Consider the following 17,664-nt stretch of genomic DNA (forward strand, 5'->3'; position numbering starts at 1 on the left):
CTCATGTATTACTTATGACCTTATGTGTTTTTCGCTTGATGCGCGGCATCGCAAGTCGAGAGTTGCTTGTCGTCATATGATAACCTGCATATGCTCACATTTATGGTAAATATGTACTTACATAAATGTAGTCTTGTGCCTATCCTGTTATCACTTGTTTTCAAAACACTAGAAGTTGCACTTGTGCGCTATAGTTCTTTTAAATAGGATTTCCTTCTGCAAACTCAGGGCTCTTCAAAGTGCACAACTTTTGTAAAGTTATATTTTAAGTCCTGTCGGATTTCGAAGTCATATAGGTCCTCCCAGGTCCACACACTTGGGAGAAATATTTTATAACTCTGATTCGAGTTGCGACCCAATTCGAATAACCCTGATCAAGGGCATGAGCATATGAATGAGTGGGGTTCTGTTGAAGGACCCATCCTTTATTTATCAATCTAGTGTCACATGTCGATACTAAGATAAATTTTGGATGTAAGATTGATAGTGTTGTACCTTGCATGAATGACTTAGTGTGGCATTAAATGAGCACTCTTTTATTCTTTGGATCGTTATGAAGTTGGGTGTTCCTTTTGAGAAGCTCACACACCTCCCTGGTTCAGTATAGCGTACTTTTAGATATGCACAACATGTTAAGTACTTTGTTGATCGGACGAGAGATCCGAGATGACCTTGCATCATGAAATACGAACAATGTTGTTGAAGTGAATTCCAGACTTATCTTGACAGGTTGTGTTGTATTAATTCTTTGGCAGATAATATCTGTTGGGGTTTCTTTTGTGGAACCATTTCCCTTTCATCGTAGTCGTACTTTTGACAAGTACGACCGTACTTTTTGACAAGTACGTCTTCTTACGTTGCGATGACTGGATGAGTAGGTTGTGGTAACCTCGATGAGTGCAAATAACAAAATGTTGTGATCACCTAAATAAGTGATGTTTTCGCCTTCACCGGCAAGATACTCGAGTTGGTCGAAAGACCAGAGTATGTAGAATGAGTCTTCAGTTAACTACCCCTGATATACTCATTCGAATCGCTGACTCCTGTCAGGAGAGAGGACGGGAAGGTACAAAACTTCGATGGACAGGCCATTAATGGCAGTCACGAGCAAAAGACTCGGCTTCCCCAGTCATCGGAGTTAGGGGAATGGGACTACCATAATTATCCTAGGTGGTAGCTCTCCATGTTTGGGATGCATCCATTGTTTATGCTGCTTTGGGGATTTCTCTCTTGGTCACCGACCGTCCCCTTAGGTGCGGACTCAGTCAGCTATCCGAATTATCATAAAATACATAGCATAATAAACCCCCGGATCAGTCTAGGCTGTTTCTAGAGTCATGCCTTGTGCGTAGCCGCTTGGCCAGTTAATATCAAAACATAATTTAAATCCGATCACACAATGTGTTCAGTTAGGCACATATGAAAGTTATAGGATACAACAGGTTCAATACTTATGGAATTGTGTGTGTGGTTGATGAAGCATTGTATTTGGCTAGTTAACTTTCTTGTGCAGTGCTTTGCTTGTAATAGTTAGCCTACTTGTGCCAGTGAAATGCTTGTAATAGTTTTAGCATTATGCTCATGATAGTTTGCTCTATGACTCTGCTGAAAGCAAATTGCTATCTAATTGCCTGTCTACTTGACATATTAAATTATTCTGCTTAATTATGTTCAATATTGTCTTGTCTGTGCACCTACCAGTTTTTAGTGAAACTGACCCATTTTATGGGCAGGTTTTGGATAGGTGATACAGTCTGCGATGGCGTGATGAGGTCAAGATAGAGCTTTTTCCCTGACGTTTCGCTCCTGAGGACATGTTGGTAAATTTGGTATAAAGTGTGTTTCAAAATTTCTCTTTTATTAAACCGTGAGTTAATAAAACTGTTTTAGTAAGCTTCTTCTTGGTTTCAACAAATGAATTCTCAATTATTGAAACTCTGTGTCTAAACCATTTGATTTCAATGGTTATGTGGGATTTGACAAAAGGAAAGTTTACGCTGTAATGTGCTCAAGATCCATTGACTTGTGGTTTTAAAAATATCATTTTCCGCTGAAGTATTATTTAAACTCTGATTATTGTATGATTTCAAAGCTTTCTAAACTTTTCTAAAAAGTTACAAGTCCTGGATTTTTGGGGCGTTACAGAGCCACCTAGGGGCTCCCCATGTAGTCGTTGGGAGCCCCCAACGGTCACAAATGTGACCGTTGGGGGCCCCATCGACTTCATGGTGGGGCCCCTTTTGTGTGAGCAAAAAAACATAAAGATAAAAAATATAAATTACAAAAATTAAAGGGGAAAATAAATGAATATATAACAAGTACCCCTATCGGGTACTTGTGAAATGACTAAAATACCCCTATCGGGTATTTTAGACAATTACATATATATATATATATATATATATATATATATATATATATATATATATATATATATATATATATATATATATATATATATATATATATATATATAAACATATATATATATATGAATTACATGTATTTTAACAATATGCTCTCGAAACTTGCCCGACAAGTTTGAGGGTTAAACAATTATTTTATAATTATCACGGGGATGTTTTTAACCAATAAGGTCATTCTTGTCCATCCCCTGGTTGATTAGGTGCAATATCATGTATTTTCATACTTAGTTAAATTAGAGAATTCTGAAAAATTAGCTAAGTATAGAAGAAAAATCGATAAGTGCTCGATATTAGGTAGCACTAATTGAGTCTAGGCTTGGCCCAGGTCTCATCGACAAGGTCTAAACGAGGCAACCGAAATATGATAAAAAATTTTATTTGTAACCTTTAAATTCAAGCAAAATTCGGGTTAAATTCGGGTGAATTTCGAAGGCGAAATTAGAGTGAATTTCGGAGCCGAAGTTCGAGTTATATATCGTTGGATGCGTCTCAAAATTTTGAGTTCAACGATATTTTACTTTTTCGAATTCGGGCTACGGTTGACCCGAAAATCATAATTTTTCAAAATAGGACTGCCTTCATGGGTCGGGTCCGAATTTGAATCGGACTGGATCCAATACATACGATCCAAATTAATATGGATTTGGACACAGTCCAAGACCCATATTGATTAGAAATTGATCCATCCTAGGATCCAAATAGATTTTGAATATGGATTTGGGTCTTGGATCTGAATCCAGATCCAAAATTCATACCCAACGAAAATGCAATTTTAAATTCAATATTTAAGTTTAAATTGAAGTTAACCAGAGTTAAAAAAACTGCCAGAGGGATAAGGTACCCTCTGAAAGTTTTTGGATAATTAATAATTAATAATTAATTAATTATTAATTATTAATTATTAAATCAAAATTTATTTTGAATTTCAGTTTTGGTTAACTTAATGGACTCCCTAAAAGAGTACCAAATTGCTAAGAGATAAGAATAAAAAGAGTTATTAAAAAGAAGAAAGACTTCTTTGGGAAAGAATTGAAAAGTCAACAAAAGATAGAATTTAAAAAAAAAAATTGAAAAGTGTGGGAGAGGACTCCCAAAAAGGGGAAGTCCTCTCTCCAGCCCACTCTAGAAGGGCTGGAAAAGGGAGGGGGGGGGGCATCACCCCTATCCCCTCTATATAAAGGTCAAAAAAAAAAAAGAGAGAGAAAAAGAAAAAGGAAGAAGGAAAAGGAGGAGAAGGAAGAAGAAGAGACCCTCTTCTTCTCTGGGCATCCGTCACTTTTTCCGGTCTTTTCAAGCTTCAAAAAAAAAGGTACGGGTGTTCTCGCTTGTTTCGGATGAGAAAAAGGGCCTAAATACGCTTTAGGAAATATTTTTGAAAGGAGCCATGGATTCATTGTTAGTTTTTCACCTTTTAATCCACCACTACGGAAAAATATTGTCCCCAGGAATTCACCACTACGGAAACAAGGACAATGAAGTGTGCCCGAGGTCTAAAACTGGCCCTCTGAACTAAAGTTCTCACCCGTGGACCAAAAACACTGGACAAGGCCGTTGAAGTGGCCACAAAATACTATTTTTTACTTTTGAGTGCTCTCTTGTAGAGTTTTGTGAGCTATTGTGAAGTGTGGCCTTGTATTTGCCCATTAGAAGATTGTGTATTGCCTTTGTGGCGTTGTGCTTGTGCCCCACGTTGTGTGCTCTTATGAGCACTGCGATTGTTCTTGTATTTGGGCTTTTATTATAGGGACATGATACTATTTCATGCAATTTTGCTCACCTGCTCACATTAATGTGGTTTTTTTGGTAATGAGAGAAAACAGCATTATGGTTTGGATGTCCCCTTATGAGCTGAGGTGCCACATTGACTGTGTCCTTGCTTCAGTATCCGCGGCGTAAAACTCAGTGAGTACTCTCCCCTGCCCACTGGGGATAGTTTCTCATCAAGTTCAACTTTGCAGCAAGGAATGGACATCCTTGTGTATCAAACTCGTGATGTCCTTCAACTTAAACACCTTAAGCTGACCCACCTAGCTAGGTGAGCAGAGCCCTTGTGGGCTAACATTAATGTCCTTTGTTCAAACTGCATGAAAAATTCTCTCTCGATCTACATGCTTTCGATAGATCCTTTTAACTCCTTCCTCAATTCACATAACTGCAAACCCATCTTTAATCAATTTCCTCATATGCAAGCATAAAACATCTAGGATTAAACTTATAGTGCCACTGTTTTGCACAAACATGTGCTAATGAGTAAATTTTGAACAAAGAGATCAAGAAGAGCTTCTAAAGGAAGATCCAATTAGACAACATGCATACAGTGCCTATTGAAACAAGACCAGCTTCTAGTCACATATGTTATAAGGGATGTAAACTGGCTGTTCTCGGTTTATACCTAGGCATTACTGAATCTGACCTAGATACAGATGGAAAAAGGTAATACTGAATTCAGATATGATGTTACTCGGATATGTTTTATGTATAACAGGATTCGGATTCAGATTCGGATGCAAACTGCATACAGAATCCGAATCCAATTATTAATTGGTAGCACTTTCTTTACTGAATCTGGCTAGATGGATTAGGAATTTAGGACTCCTTTTGATGTCTGAAACCCAATTCACTGACATCCCCAATATCATGTATACCATATCAGAAAAAGTCTCGCTTGGTTTTGCATGACGACAATAGGTAATAGAACCCCATGGAGAATCCATTCTCAACTTTCAGAAATTCTATGCAATTGGATATGGACTTCCACAATAATATTGAATATTAATCTACCAGCATGAAGTACTTAAACAGGATAAAGAAATTTACCAACCAACTTGCTGTCATCAGTCAACTCCTTGTCTGATCCCAAAGTATCCCTCGTGTTTATTGCATCTCGACATGGAGTCACAACTGTCATCCATCTAGGGACTCATGGCATATTCCAATAAGAACTGCTGTTGGATAAGACCATGTTTTCTTTAAAAGGTTGCTTTAACTTTTAAACAGGCACGACTTAACAAATTTAAGTAGGTCCTCAAATTGAAAAACAAAGTTTTCTCAACCAGCCAAATCAACCAAAAAGTTCAGGAAAGCTTAGATGGAGGATTCAACAATTGAGTACAAACAAGTGGAGCACAGAACATCTAATTACTTAAAGATGCTTAATGATGGTTAACTGTTTGTTACATATGACCAATTCTTGCCATATGTCTATAACTTCTGTTCTACTCCTTTTAGGTAAAACCTAATATCCTACATCAGGAAAGCATATCCACCAATGGTTACACATCCATGTCATGGCAACATGAATGGAGAGCATGTTGCCTAGTGTTCAAGTTTCCCTGAGAACCGCTGTATAGATTTCACAAGTTGCAGATCCATTGGTTGGACCAGGACCAAGTTCGAAAACTTTCAGCAACCAAGAGGAACAAAAAACTATAGTAAAATGTCAATAAAAAAAACACAATATGGGATAAAAGTTCATCATATGATACCAATTCAATATGAATACACAAAAATATGCATGATGTCTTGAGTTTTACTGCAATAAATAAGAAAATATTAAATTAATTGAAAGAGAACATGAGAATGTTGAACTTTCAGACCTCCTCAAATTGCCGGCTCATAGTTGGAGGGCTAACAACCAGATAAGCATATGCCATTAGCTCAAATGGCAAACCAGTGATCCGTAGAGGAAATCTTTGAGGCCTGTCCACAAAAGCTCAAGATAATTATTACTCAAATAAGGTACCATATTCTGCTTTTCCAATGAAGGAGCAGGGGAAACACATCACCCCGTGTATAAGACCAAGCTAACCAAACTGCTGAAAGTTGTTTGTCATCAAATTAAAAAGGGCTCCAAGGCCCATATGACAATGAAGAGTATCATTCAAAAGAATTTTGGCTTTTTGGACAAACTGTAAGCCCAGAGATGGATGTCCTCTGTTGAAAAATGCATCCATAAAACAATAATTTTGTGAAATAAGCAATAAAATAAGAAATTCAGAATTCCTCAGGTATTGTAAGAGCTTCTAGCACTTTAATCCATATGAAATTCACCAGCTATTTGGGTCCATTGCATTATCAATTGAAGCCTAGACTTGAATCTCAATAAGACGACCTAACAAGCACATTTTATGGAGTATAAACATAATATTTTCTTTCATGGAGGCACATACACAAATTGTCTAGATACAAAATCTAGAAAAAAAGTTGAGCCATAAGCAACCAATTTAGTACCAACAAGGAATTCTAGCTTCCAATCTGGAAATTGAAATGATTGTCATGTTTACATGTTATGATAATAAACACGCATCCTACAATGAAGAGTACGAAATAAAGCTCAAAAATGGCACAATCAAGGACATGCAAAAAATGAAATGATTCTTACGTTGACAGGTTGTGTTTCTTCAAAACTTCCAACTTTTCTTTGAAGCAAGGATCAGAACTGTTAATTGACAGGGACTCTTCCACAGAATCATTTGGATTGGAGCCTTCCCCAGGAACAAAACCATAGGAAAGCAAAAGCTCGCCATTTGATTTCTTCCCGTAGGATATAAAAACCTACATAAATAAAATGAGAAAAGGCCAATAAAAATGTGTGCCTTGAACACAATCTGTATTAAAGGTCATCACTTGAAGGTACTATCCAGTATAGCAACAAAAATGCATGCATTTCCTGAATAGTCACAGACAAGTAGAATGCCTCCTGAATAAATGAAAATGCAAATGTGAAAAATACTATACATTGTCTTTATTATTCTAGTGCATGTACACATGGTTTGTTAAATGTAAACATATATATAACATATATGCTTACATATACAGTTCTGTACATTTCCGTATATTCCAAGTTCAGGGTATTTCAGTCTTTTCACATGTACAACAGAAATAAGTATTTTTCTATTCTTATTTTTCTGTTTTTATTTTTATTCTTTTTATTGTATTTATTCCCAGCCTCATGGGCTTTGGGGAATGTTGATAGGGTCGTTGAAACTCTACCCAATGGCTAGAATTCTAGCCGTTGGGTGGGTAGGTCCCAATGGCTCTCTAGGAGTCTCTTGTGTATATAAAAAGGGGTCTACCCCTTCTCTCATTTGTAACAATCTCTGAAGGAATACTCCCCAATAACATTATTTATTTTATGTGTGTTCTCTCAGCCCATTGTAGCGCATTCTTGTGTTTTCATGTGTTGACCCATAAGAGGTCATATTTGCAAAGTGTTCTCTTGCCCATAAGTGGCACTCCAAAAGCATATTCTTCAATTCGTGACATGGTATCAAAGCCTATTGACTCCTTTGTGTTATTCAACTCTTTCTCAAGCGTATTTTGAGGTAGCATGAAGATCGGCCCTTGCCTCGGGAAGCATGTATACCAACTTTCTTGAAGATTGGTCTTCATATGAATGCATAGACATTGGTGCTTCAAAAAGAGTTCAAAGTTTGCTCAAGTATTTTTTTCTCTTCCTCTCTCTCTTCTCTATTATTTTGTATTCTTTGATTCTATGGTTGAAAAAGAAGTGGTGACGGTAGTTCCAATAAAATTTGATGAAAAAAACTACAATTTATGGGCTACTGCCATCAAAAGAGTCCTTATTGTTAGTTGATGGTTCCACAATAAAACCACAACACACTCACAAAATCCATTAAAGAAAATGATGGAATCATTAAAGCGGAGGTTCTTAAAAGAGAAGAAAAGAAAAAAGCACTTATAGGTTATAAGAAAGCTTTGAAGGAATGGAAAATTGCCCATGCAAAGATACTGTCCTTATTTATGAGAAGTATAAACGAAGATACATGTGAAACTATTTTGGAATTTGAAAGAATCGATGAAACATGACTCTTTATTAAACAAACATATACTTAATGCAACATTGCATTTTGATGAGAGCTTCAAGCAAGATACACAATTGTAAACAAGACAACAAGAGTATTAGAAAGTACTTTGGCTATGGGATCAAATGGCTAAGTTAGAGCCCATTTGAGAAACTCCCAATGATGCTTAAAATAGAAAGAAGCAAATAAGCAATGATCAATTCTTTCAATTCATGAGAGGGTTGTGACCCAAGTTTGAACAAATGAGAAACAACATCATACATAGAAGACAAGATGAGCTTCCTCTTATTCAAGAGGTTTTAGCTCAAGTTTGCATGTAAGAGACTAGATTAAGTTCTCAAAATGAAGCAAAAGAAGCTAAGGACAATCTGTTGGCTATTTCAAAACCGGGTGCCAACACTCATAGATACAAACCCCCACACTTTTACAAGAACAAGAACTATAAGAAAAAGTGTGTATGAAAGAAAAGGAGATGGAAGGAAAAGATGAGGTATTTTTTGTCATAATTGTAGGGAACCAAGACATATTAAACTATTTTGTCCAGAATTTAAGAACAAAGATAAAAAGAAGTTGTTTTGGTTGGTACTTCACAAGTTGACCAAGATTCTTCAAGTAAATCAATTTCAAACATGTCACTTTCTCAACTCGTGGAGGCATTGCAACCTCTACTCAAAGGACAATTTGTGACCGGTGTTGTTGTCTCTTCTTTTTTTCCTCCAATTATGTCTTCTTGGCTTTTAGACTCGGGTGCATCATTTAATATGACATATGATAAATCTATACTTTTCAATTGTAGAAGTTCTACTAGCAAAAGAAATGTTTGCATTGCCGATGGAACCTCTCTTAGTGTTAATGGAATTGAAAATTTTGAAAAATGTCCTAGTTTTAGTATTCCTCAAATAAGATTTGTTCCAAAACTAAATTTAAATTTACTTTCTATTTCTCAAATCACTGATCATGGATGTAGAGTCTTCTTCACTTTTAACCAATACTTAATACAAAATCTCCAGTCCAGGAGGCAGATTGAGAAAGGGCATAAAGAAGGAGACTTGTACTATATGGATCAGTCAAAAATTCCTATCAAGACTTTTTGCCTTGATGTTAAAAAATTGGATAAAGTTTTATAGAATCAAAGACTAGGACACCCAAGTATGTATAAATTATCCAACATTCCTTATCTGAGGATCTTTTGTAATGAACAAATCTCTTGTACTGATTGTATTCTTGCAAAAGTGAAATCAATTACATTTTGAGAGAGGTCTTTCTCTGCTACTAAACCGCTCGAATTAATTCATTCTGATGTTTGGGATCTTACCCCTTTGCCTCCAAGTGAGGATACACTTATTTTGTTATTTTTGTGGATGATTACTCCTGTTATACTTGAATATATTTTCTCAATCATAAACATGAAGTATTTGAGAATTTTAAAAAATTTCATAAGTTAGCGACAAATATTTTAAAGTCCAATATATTTATTTTTTGTTCTGACTCAGGGGGTGAATACATGTCTAATGACTTTCAACAATATCTAAGAGAAAATGAAATACTTCATCAAAGGTCATGTGCTAATACGCCACAACAAAATGGTTTGGCACAAAGAAAACATCGGCATATAATAGAGACCACTAGAACTCTTCTCAGATCTAAAAGTGTTTCCAAACATTTTTGAGCTGAAGCAGTTCTTACCTCTATATATCTTATATGCTATTTTCTTCAAAAATTCAAAATCCTTCACCATATAAAAAAATTTATAATGACTCTCCTGATTATCCTAGACTAAGGGTTTTTGGGTGTAGATGTTTTGTTCTCACTCATAAGAATGATAAATTATCTCCTAAACCAATTCCACGTATACTCTTAGGATACAGAGAATGCCAAAAAGGATTTAAGTGTTATGATGTTAAAAACAACAAACTTTATATTTCTAAGAATGTCGCATTTCTAGAACAAAAAAATGGTTTTAACATTGTCTTAAACAAAGATAAAGAGATAACTTGCAACAAATCTCAAGCTATTAAGCCCCACGATCATCCGAATGTCATTAAATATCAAAGAAGTAAAGATAATGAATATGTAACGCCCCAAATATTTAGCTTTAAAATTTTAGAATAATTTTTTTTTCTAAACAGCAGTGAAAAAGTTTTATTAAATCCTTAGTCAAATTATTTGGGCGGGTTACAAGTAATAGCACAGACTCCAGACATTAAGTAAAATAAACTCTTGCATTGATATACCACAAGTTTTAAATTACAACTTAATGATTTATTGCAAGTCATATTCCTCAGGACATCTGAAGAAGATATGGTCACATGGCACTGTCTGCAGCGGCGACCGCAATTGCTCGACATACTGTTCTTCCTAAAAATATTAATTCAGAAGGAGTCAGACTACCACGTCTGAGTAAGAAGCATAATATCCATATGCATGTGCACAGTGTCATGTGTACAAGTATATGTGCAACATGTTTAGATAGAACTAATAACCATTTAATAAGTGATAAATGTACAGGTCACTAAAGTTAAGTATTTCATGATTAATTTCCATCAACATCAAAGCATGATACATCGTATGTATGAACCATATGTATATAAGTAATAATAACTTTGGAACTTATGTGGATGTACACCTGACTTAAGTACATCATTCTATGTAAAATTTGCATAAAGCACAAACACCAATGTTCAATATATCATTAATAAGTTATCACATTTTTCTTGTCAAGGAAAAACCAATTTAAGGCATGCACCATAGGAATCACAACTTACTTAATAATTGCAACATCAAGCAATATGCAACTACTTGAAGATTTTTCTTAATGCACTAACTTTATGTTTCATCTTGTTAATTACCCTGTGGGTACGCACAGGCATTCGACATCGTAGCGGACCGAGACCACACGGGGGTTTATTATTTTATAACCCGTATGACTAGCCGTACGGATATCCAAAGGGGACGGTTCACGACCGAAAGAGTATTCCCCAATGGCTAGAACAAGAATTTGGATGCACCATGTACTTCTGCAGAAGACTTTGACCTACCACCTAGGACGAATCGGTAGTCCTGGCCCCCTAACTCCGAGGACTGGGGACCGGGTGAGACGTCTCGCTCTCACAAAAACTAAAATGTCCCACGGAGTTTGTACCATCTACCTTGTCCAAGGTAGACCATGGGTCCAGTAACATACACTATCTTTCGGGTGTACCCAGAGCCCTGGGAAACCAGTAACATATACTGTTGTCAGGTATACCCAATATCCCGAGAAACCAGTAACATATACTGTCTTTCAGGCATACCCAGAATCCCTTAATTATTTTATATTGCATAATTTTTATTCTTGTTTTGTTTGGATCCAGTAACATACATCATCTTTCAGATGTACCCAGAACCCTGGGAAACCAGTAACATATACCATCGTTCAGGTATACCCAGAATCCCAAATAGAAACTGGTAACATATATTGTCTTTCTGGCATACCCAGGATATAGATTTTTCATTTATGTCATCATGTATTAATTTAGCTTTTGTTTTTATACTAGGGTATATGTATCGTACCCCACTGGTTATGCTACCACATGACATATCCCAACTTTAACATTTCATAAGTGCGTGTATGGCACTACAATGGTCCCGCAAGACCGTAAGCTCAGTTTTGAGCTTTCACATGATCATGACATGACAAATGCTCTTTATTAGGTAAATATTTGCAAAACAAACATAGATCAATTAGCACAGAACGTGTCATAACATGCAGTCATGATTCAATTATATGCAATTCACATAGCATCATAGGTGTCCATATGGCACCACAACCGTTTTGTATGTATACCTTCAATCTTATACTATCATGCCATTGTAGTTTTTGCGATTGCAATTATAACAAACATCTGCATTTAACACAGGCCACATACCAAACTGTAGACAATATATATATATATCATTGCTATCTCGTTCACTTGCCATAATCATCAACATATAACATTTTCTCCTTGAATAGATTATACAATCATTATACTATTGAGACATGTGCACTGCAGTGAGGTGTGCCATAACCAATGTCTAACTACCTTAGTGAGTTTAAGACCTAAGGTGAGTATGAGCATAGTCACGAACTTCCAATGAAATATTTATATCATTTAACGGAAAAGCATCATGTGAAATTATTATTATTATTTTTTTTTTATATTTCACAAACTCAGAAAATGAAAAGCACATTATTCTAAAACTATTCGTATTTCTATATTTCTATAGCTTATCGAATTAAACGAGGACATGCATAAGATTTAGGTTTTGCGAATTCCAGCATTTTTCATTTAAAAGGTCGCACTAAGTCTTTGTTTTGCAAACTGTCAATCGTAGATTCGTGTTCATAGCCACTTGGCATACATTGACGGGTAGGGTCACAAACCCGATGGCAGCCCCAGATCCCATATCCGATTTTATAGATCCCTTCGGTCCGTTACCGGAATCCAAATAGTACCAACTCATTCAATGAAACCAAGAACTTGTTTTCGTACTTAGCTGCCCTCCTTTTATTTTCATTTTCTATATTTCTTTTGTCTACTCATGGCACAGCAATAAGGCAGCATACCCTATTGGTAACTCGAGTTCGACGAGATGACTCGAGTTGACATATCCTGTTGGATGCACTACTAAGGTGAAACACTAGTTACCACTACTTAACACAGCAGAATGACTAAACCAGGCTGCCCGTCTTTAGCAGTCGGTTCGGTCAGCAAGCCCAAATAACTGTTTTCATACTAGATTTGATGTTGGCACTAGTGGTTTTGCTAACTAATTTAACCCACCGACTTCTAAAAATAAAGTCCCAGCCACCAAATACATCGTAGGGTGCAAGGGAGTCTGTTGTAACCTGTACGGTGGAACCATTAGCATGAGCTTCTAGCTATTGGAATACCTTAGAAAATTCTATAAGAAACCCCCTTTTTTTTTCAAGGAAAGAATATATAGAGTATTTCGCAATGGCATCTGACCTATGCAAACTCAAAAGTCCTTTTACTTGATTCAGTACTGTGAAAATGAAAAACAGAAACAAATCATACCTTAACCACGTGTTTGTATGTTTTTGAAGCGATAATGTGGCAAGCAAACCTTACATAGAAACTATCCATAAGCAATTTTCATGACTTGGCAAAAATCTGGAATTACTTAAGGTTTTAAGCTATTTCATTGGGGTCATTTGGCTCCATGCTACTTCACAAACCTAGTTTTTTTTTCTTTTTATTTAAATCTGATTTTATTATTTGGTCAAGAATAAAACATGTGAATGGGTTTTGCACACAGATTAAAACAATGAATTGACTTGATAAGGAGTCATCTTTGTTATTTAAAAATCAGCTATTAACTAAGACATGTTTAAATACCAATTCTTTACACATGGTCATTCCATATGAGTAGCGTTTTATCAAACACAGGTCTGCAAATTGTCAATCATGCAAACTTATTTCATGTAAAGTCTACTATTATGTAGACTTCCCAATTAGCCATCGTGCATCTACTGATCTGATAGATGGACGAACATAAATTTAGCATTCCCTAGAATCTGATAGATAGGCATTGGTGTAAACAATAACAAAACTGATTATAGTCACATGAATAGGTATATCATTGTATGCACAGAAAATATCCAGATTCGTGTGAATATTGTGAATATGCCGACCTTTGCCTAATGTCAGCTGCACATGAAATGTGTTTCTTTGGAAGCACATTCACATAGCTAATTGCATATTTAGATGTACACCCTCTGCATTTATCAAGTCATAAGCCCACACAAAATTTTGTCTCATGATCACACCGACATACATTTATTTCACATATACAATTGATGCAGCCCACGATAGAGGAGTGAAATAATGGCCCACCGTGAATCGGTGGCTGAACTTCTTTATTAAACTCAAAATAGTTTCACTAAACAATGGGGAAAACAGTAACAATAAAGAACGTAAAGGAGAAAAACAGTATGCAAGAAGGAAGAATAGGAAAAACTGGTGAAAGTAAATAACGGTTGGAGCTTTCAATCTTCTCTGCCTCCACGCAACCCTAGGAAGGGCCTTTTAAAAGACTATATACTGGACCCGGGTCGCGGGTCCAGATTAGGATCTGACCCACGATCCGGGTTAGCCTCTGTCTGCAGCTGGTTCTGGGGCGTGCGAGCTCCACCACGCCTGGCGTAGGTGCGCAGGGGGACCTCCCTGCGTCGTGGCTCCGTTCCTGCAAGTGAGTCATACCCGCGGGGTCCTTCATCTACCCTTTGTGGCGGATTGGGTGGCACTATGGACCCACTCGGGTCCTGCCCTGCATCATTCTCCCCTGGTTGGGAAGAAGTCGGCTCTGTTGACTTGTTGCCACAGTAAGCATACAGATCAGCCACGTTGAAATATGCCAGTCATCGGGCAGCTCAAGGAGGTAAGCATTCGAACCCAATCGCTGAAGGATCCTAAAAGGGCCATACTTCTTAGGACTTAGTTTGCTATAGGTGCTTACAGGAAAACGCTCTGGCCGCAGATACACCCAGACAAGTTGACCGACCTCGAAATGGACATCACGACGACCCTGATCTACGAAAGCTTTGTAGGTCTCGTAGCTTTCAACAAGTTTGGCCCGGACTTGTCTGTGAATGTCACGCATATATTCGACAGCATCAAAGGCATCCGGAGCTGGAGCTGAGAGATCAGACACAGGGGCTAGATCAACGACATGGGTGGGAGACCGACCATACACTACCTGGAACGGAGATTTACCAGTAGAACGGTTAATGGAGTTGTTATAAGCGAACTCGGCTTGGGGCAATATGAGATCCCAAGTTTTGACATTTTCGCCCACTAGGCTCCGTAACAAATTCCCTAGGGTGCGGTTCACAACTTCGGTTTGGCCATCAGTCTGAGGGTGATACGCACTACTGAACTGAAGTTTCGTCTTCAACATGGCCCACAATGATTTCCAAAAGTGGCTCATAAAACGCGTGTCACGATCAGAAGTGATTGTGTGAGGTAGACCCTGGAAACGGGCAACGTCCTTGAAATAATATGAGGCGACTAAAGAGGCATCGGTGGTGCGCTTACATGGGACAAAGATAGCCATTTTGGAGAACTGGTCAACAACTACTAAAATTGAATCAAAACGACGTGGTGTGCGGGGAAGGCCCACGATAAAATCCATGGATACGTGCTCCCACGGTCGTTCAGGAATGGGTAACGGAGTATACAGACCACTATTCTGACGATGACCCTTAGACACTTGACACACATGACACCCTTGGATGAACTTGACAACATCTTTGCGCATTTTGGGCCAAAAGTATCGTTCATCTAAGAGGGCGAACGTCTTATCGTGCCCGAAATGCCCTGCTAGCCCTCCTTCATGTAATTCAGAAATTAACCGAAGTCTAAGAGAGAAATTGGGTACACATAATTGGTTACCACGGAAGAGGTAACCATTATGAATACAAAAACGGGGGTCGAGGGTGCGATCTGAAGAAATGCACCCTTCCCAGACTTTGTGAAAATCAGGGTCTGTGGGGTATAACTCCTTGCATTGTTCGAAACCAATGACCTGCACTGACATAGTCATCAGAAGGTTGTTCTTCCTACTAAGAGCGTCAGCCACCTTGTTCAGGGTACCAGATTGATGGCGAAGCGAAAAGGTGTACTCTTGCAAGAAACTGACCCACTTGGCATGACGAGCACTCAACTTCTTTTGAGTATTCAGATACTTCAAAGCCTCATGGTCCGTGTACAAGACAAATTCCTTATAAATGAGATAATGTCTCCAATAACGAAGGGCTTGTACAACGGCATAGAACTCAACATCGTAAGTGGAGTATTGGCACCTGGCCTGAGTCAGCTTCTCACTAAAGAAGGCAACGGGCCTACGATTCTGACTCAAGACAGCGCCAATCCCCACTTTGGAGGCATCACATTCCACCTCAAAGACTGCACTAAAATCTGGGAGAGCTAAGACAGGAGCAGTGGTCATTTTGTCTTTGATGATCGTAAAGGCTTTGCCAGCCGCGGGCATCCAATGAAAGCTAGTACCTTTGAGGCACTCCGTGATGGGGGCCATAAGGGTACTAAAATTCCTCACGAAACGTCAATAAAAAGTGGCTAACCCGTGGAAACTACGGATCTCTCCTATAGTCTTTGGGGTAGGCCAATCGACAATCGCGCGGACTTTTGCGGGGTCGGCCTTGGCACCATCAGATGACACAATAAACCCTAAGAACACGACACTGGACGTCATAAACTCACACTTTTTGGCATTGGCATACAATTTTTCCTTTCTCAAGATATCTAAGACTTGACGCAGGTGACTCAAATGATCGGACAATGAGGAACTATAGATCAAAATGTCGTCAAAGTAGACAACAACAAACTTCCCAATACACGAACGCAAGACCTGGGTCATCATGTTCATAAAGGTACTTGGGGCATTAGATAACCCAAACGGCATGACTAACCACTCGTACAATCCATCACGCGTCTTGAATGCCGTTTTCCACTCGTCTCCTTCGCGTATACGAATCTGGTGATACCCGCTTTTTAGATCTATTTTTGAGAAAATGGAGGCACCAGATAACATATCAAACATATCATCCAAACGAGGAATGAGAAAACGGTATTTGACTGTGATGCGATTGATCGCACGACTATCGACGCACATGCGCATGGACCCATCTTTCTTAGGAGTAAGTAAGGCGGGAACGGCACAAGGGCTAACACTGTCACGAATGAAACCCTTTTGCAGCAATTCCTGAACCTGTCTTAATAACTTAGTATGCTCAGTGGGGTTCATGCGATATGCGGGAAGGTTGGGTAGACTCGACCCTGGCACAAAGTCAATGGCATGCTGCACTACCCTTGCCGAAGGTAATCCATCAGGTAGTTCATCCGGCATAATGTCGCGGAACTCCTCTAGAAGAGGGGCAACGTCCGCGGGAATGGACACTGACGAACTCATCACTAGCTTTGCTACTAGGGCATAACAATAGCCCTCTTCCTGACAATGGTTCAGGAAAAGCCGGTACGAGAGGCCTGCGAGTCAGGGGACTCGCTCAGGTTTGTCCACAGTGGGGAAACCAGTCTCCTTGATAGGTAGAAGGACTATCTTATGGCCATTAAAGACAAAAGAGTATGTGTTCTTGCGGCCATCGTGAGTTGTCTGGCGATCGAACTGCCAGGGACGTCCCAAAAGAATGTGACACGCGTGCATAGGGGCTACATCACACCACACCTCATCGTGGTAGTGTTCCCCCATGGAAAACCGGACTAGACATCGCTGAGTGATGGGAACCTCGTTTCCTTTCTTGAACCAGGCCATCTTATAGGGTTGGGACAACTTTTCGGTGTTGAGTTTCAAGGTAGACACCACACTCTCAGACACCATGTTCTCACATGCTC

The 17,664-nt window shown here is 38.4% G+C and overlaps 1 protein-coding gene across 2 annotated transcripts in view; it reads right to left on the reverse strand.

The window, feature by feature from the left end:
- LOC149849110 (Rubisco methyltransferase family protein) overlaps window positions 1-17,664 on the reverse strand; it is a 145,175-nt gene that overhangs the window by 49,042 nt on the left and 78,469 nt on the right. For both annotated transcript variants that reach the window (XM_089998507.1, XM_089998500.1), the window contains exons 8-9: window positions 6,808-6,980; window positions 6,023-6,125 (exon numbers count right to left, since the gene is read on the reverse strand). In XM_089998507.1, the coding sequence (XP_089854633.1) occupies window positions 6,023-6,125; window positions 6,808-6,980 (276 nt within the window). The remainder of the gene's footprint in view (window positions 1-6,022; window positions 6,126-6,807; window positions 6,981-17,664) is intronic.

This window comes from Nuphar pumila, chromosome 1 (genome assembly GCF_984573655.1).
Source record: "Nuphar pumila chromosome 1, dmNupPumi1.hap1.1, whole genome shotgun sequence".
Classification (NCBI taxonomy): Eukaryota; Viridiplantae; Streptophyta; class Magnoliopsida; order Nymphaeales; family Nymphaeaceae; genus Nuphar; species Nuphar pumila.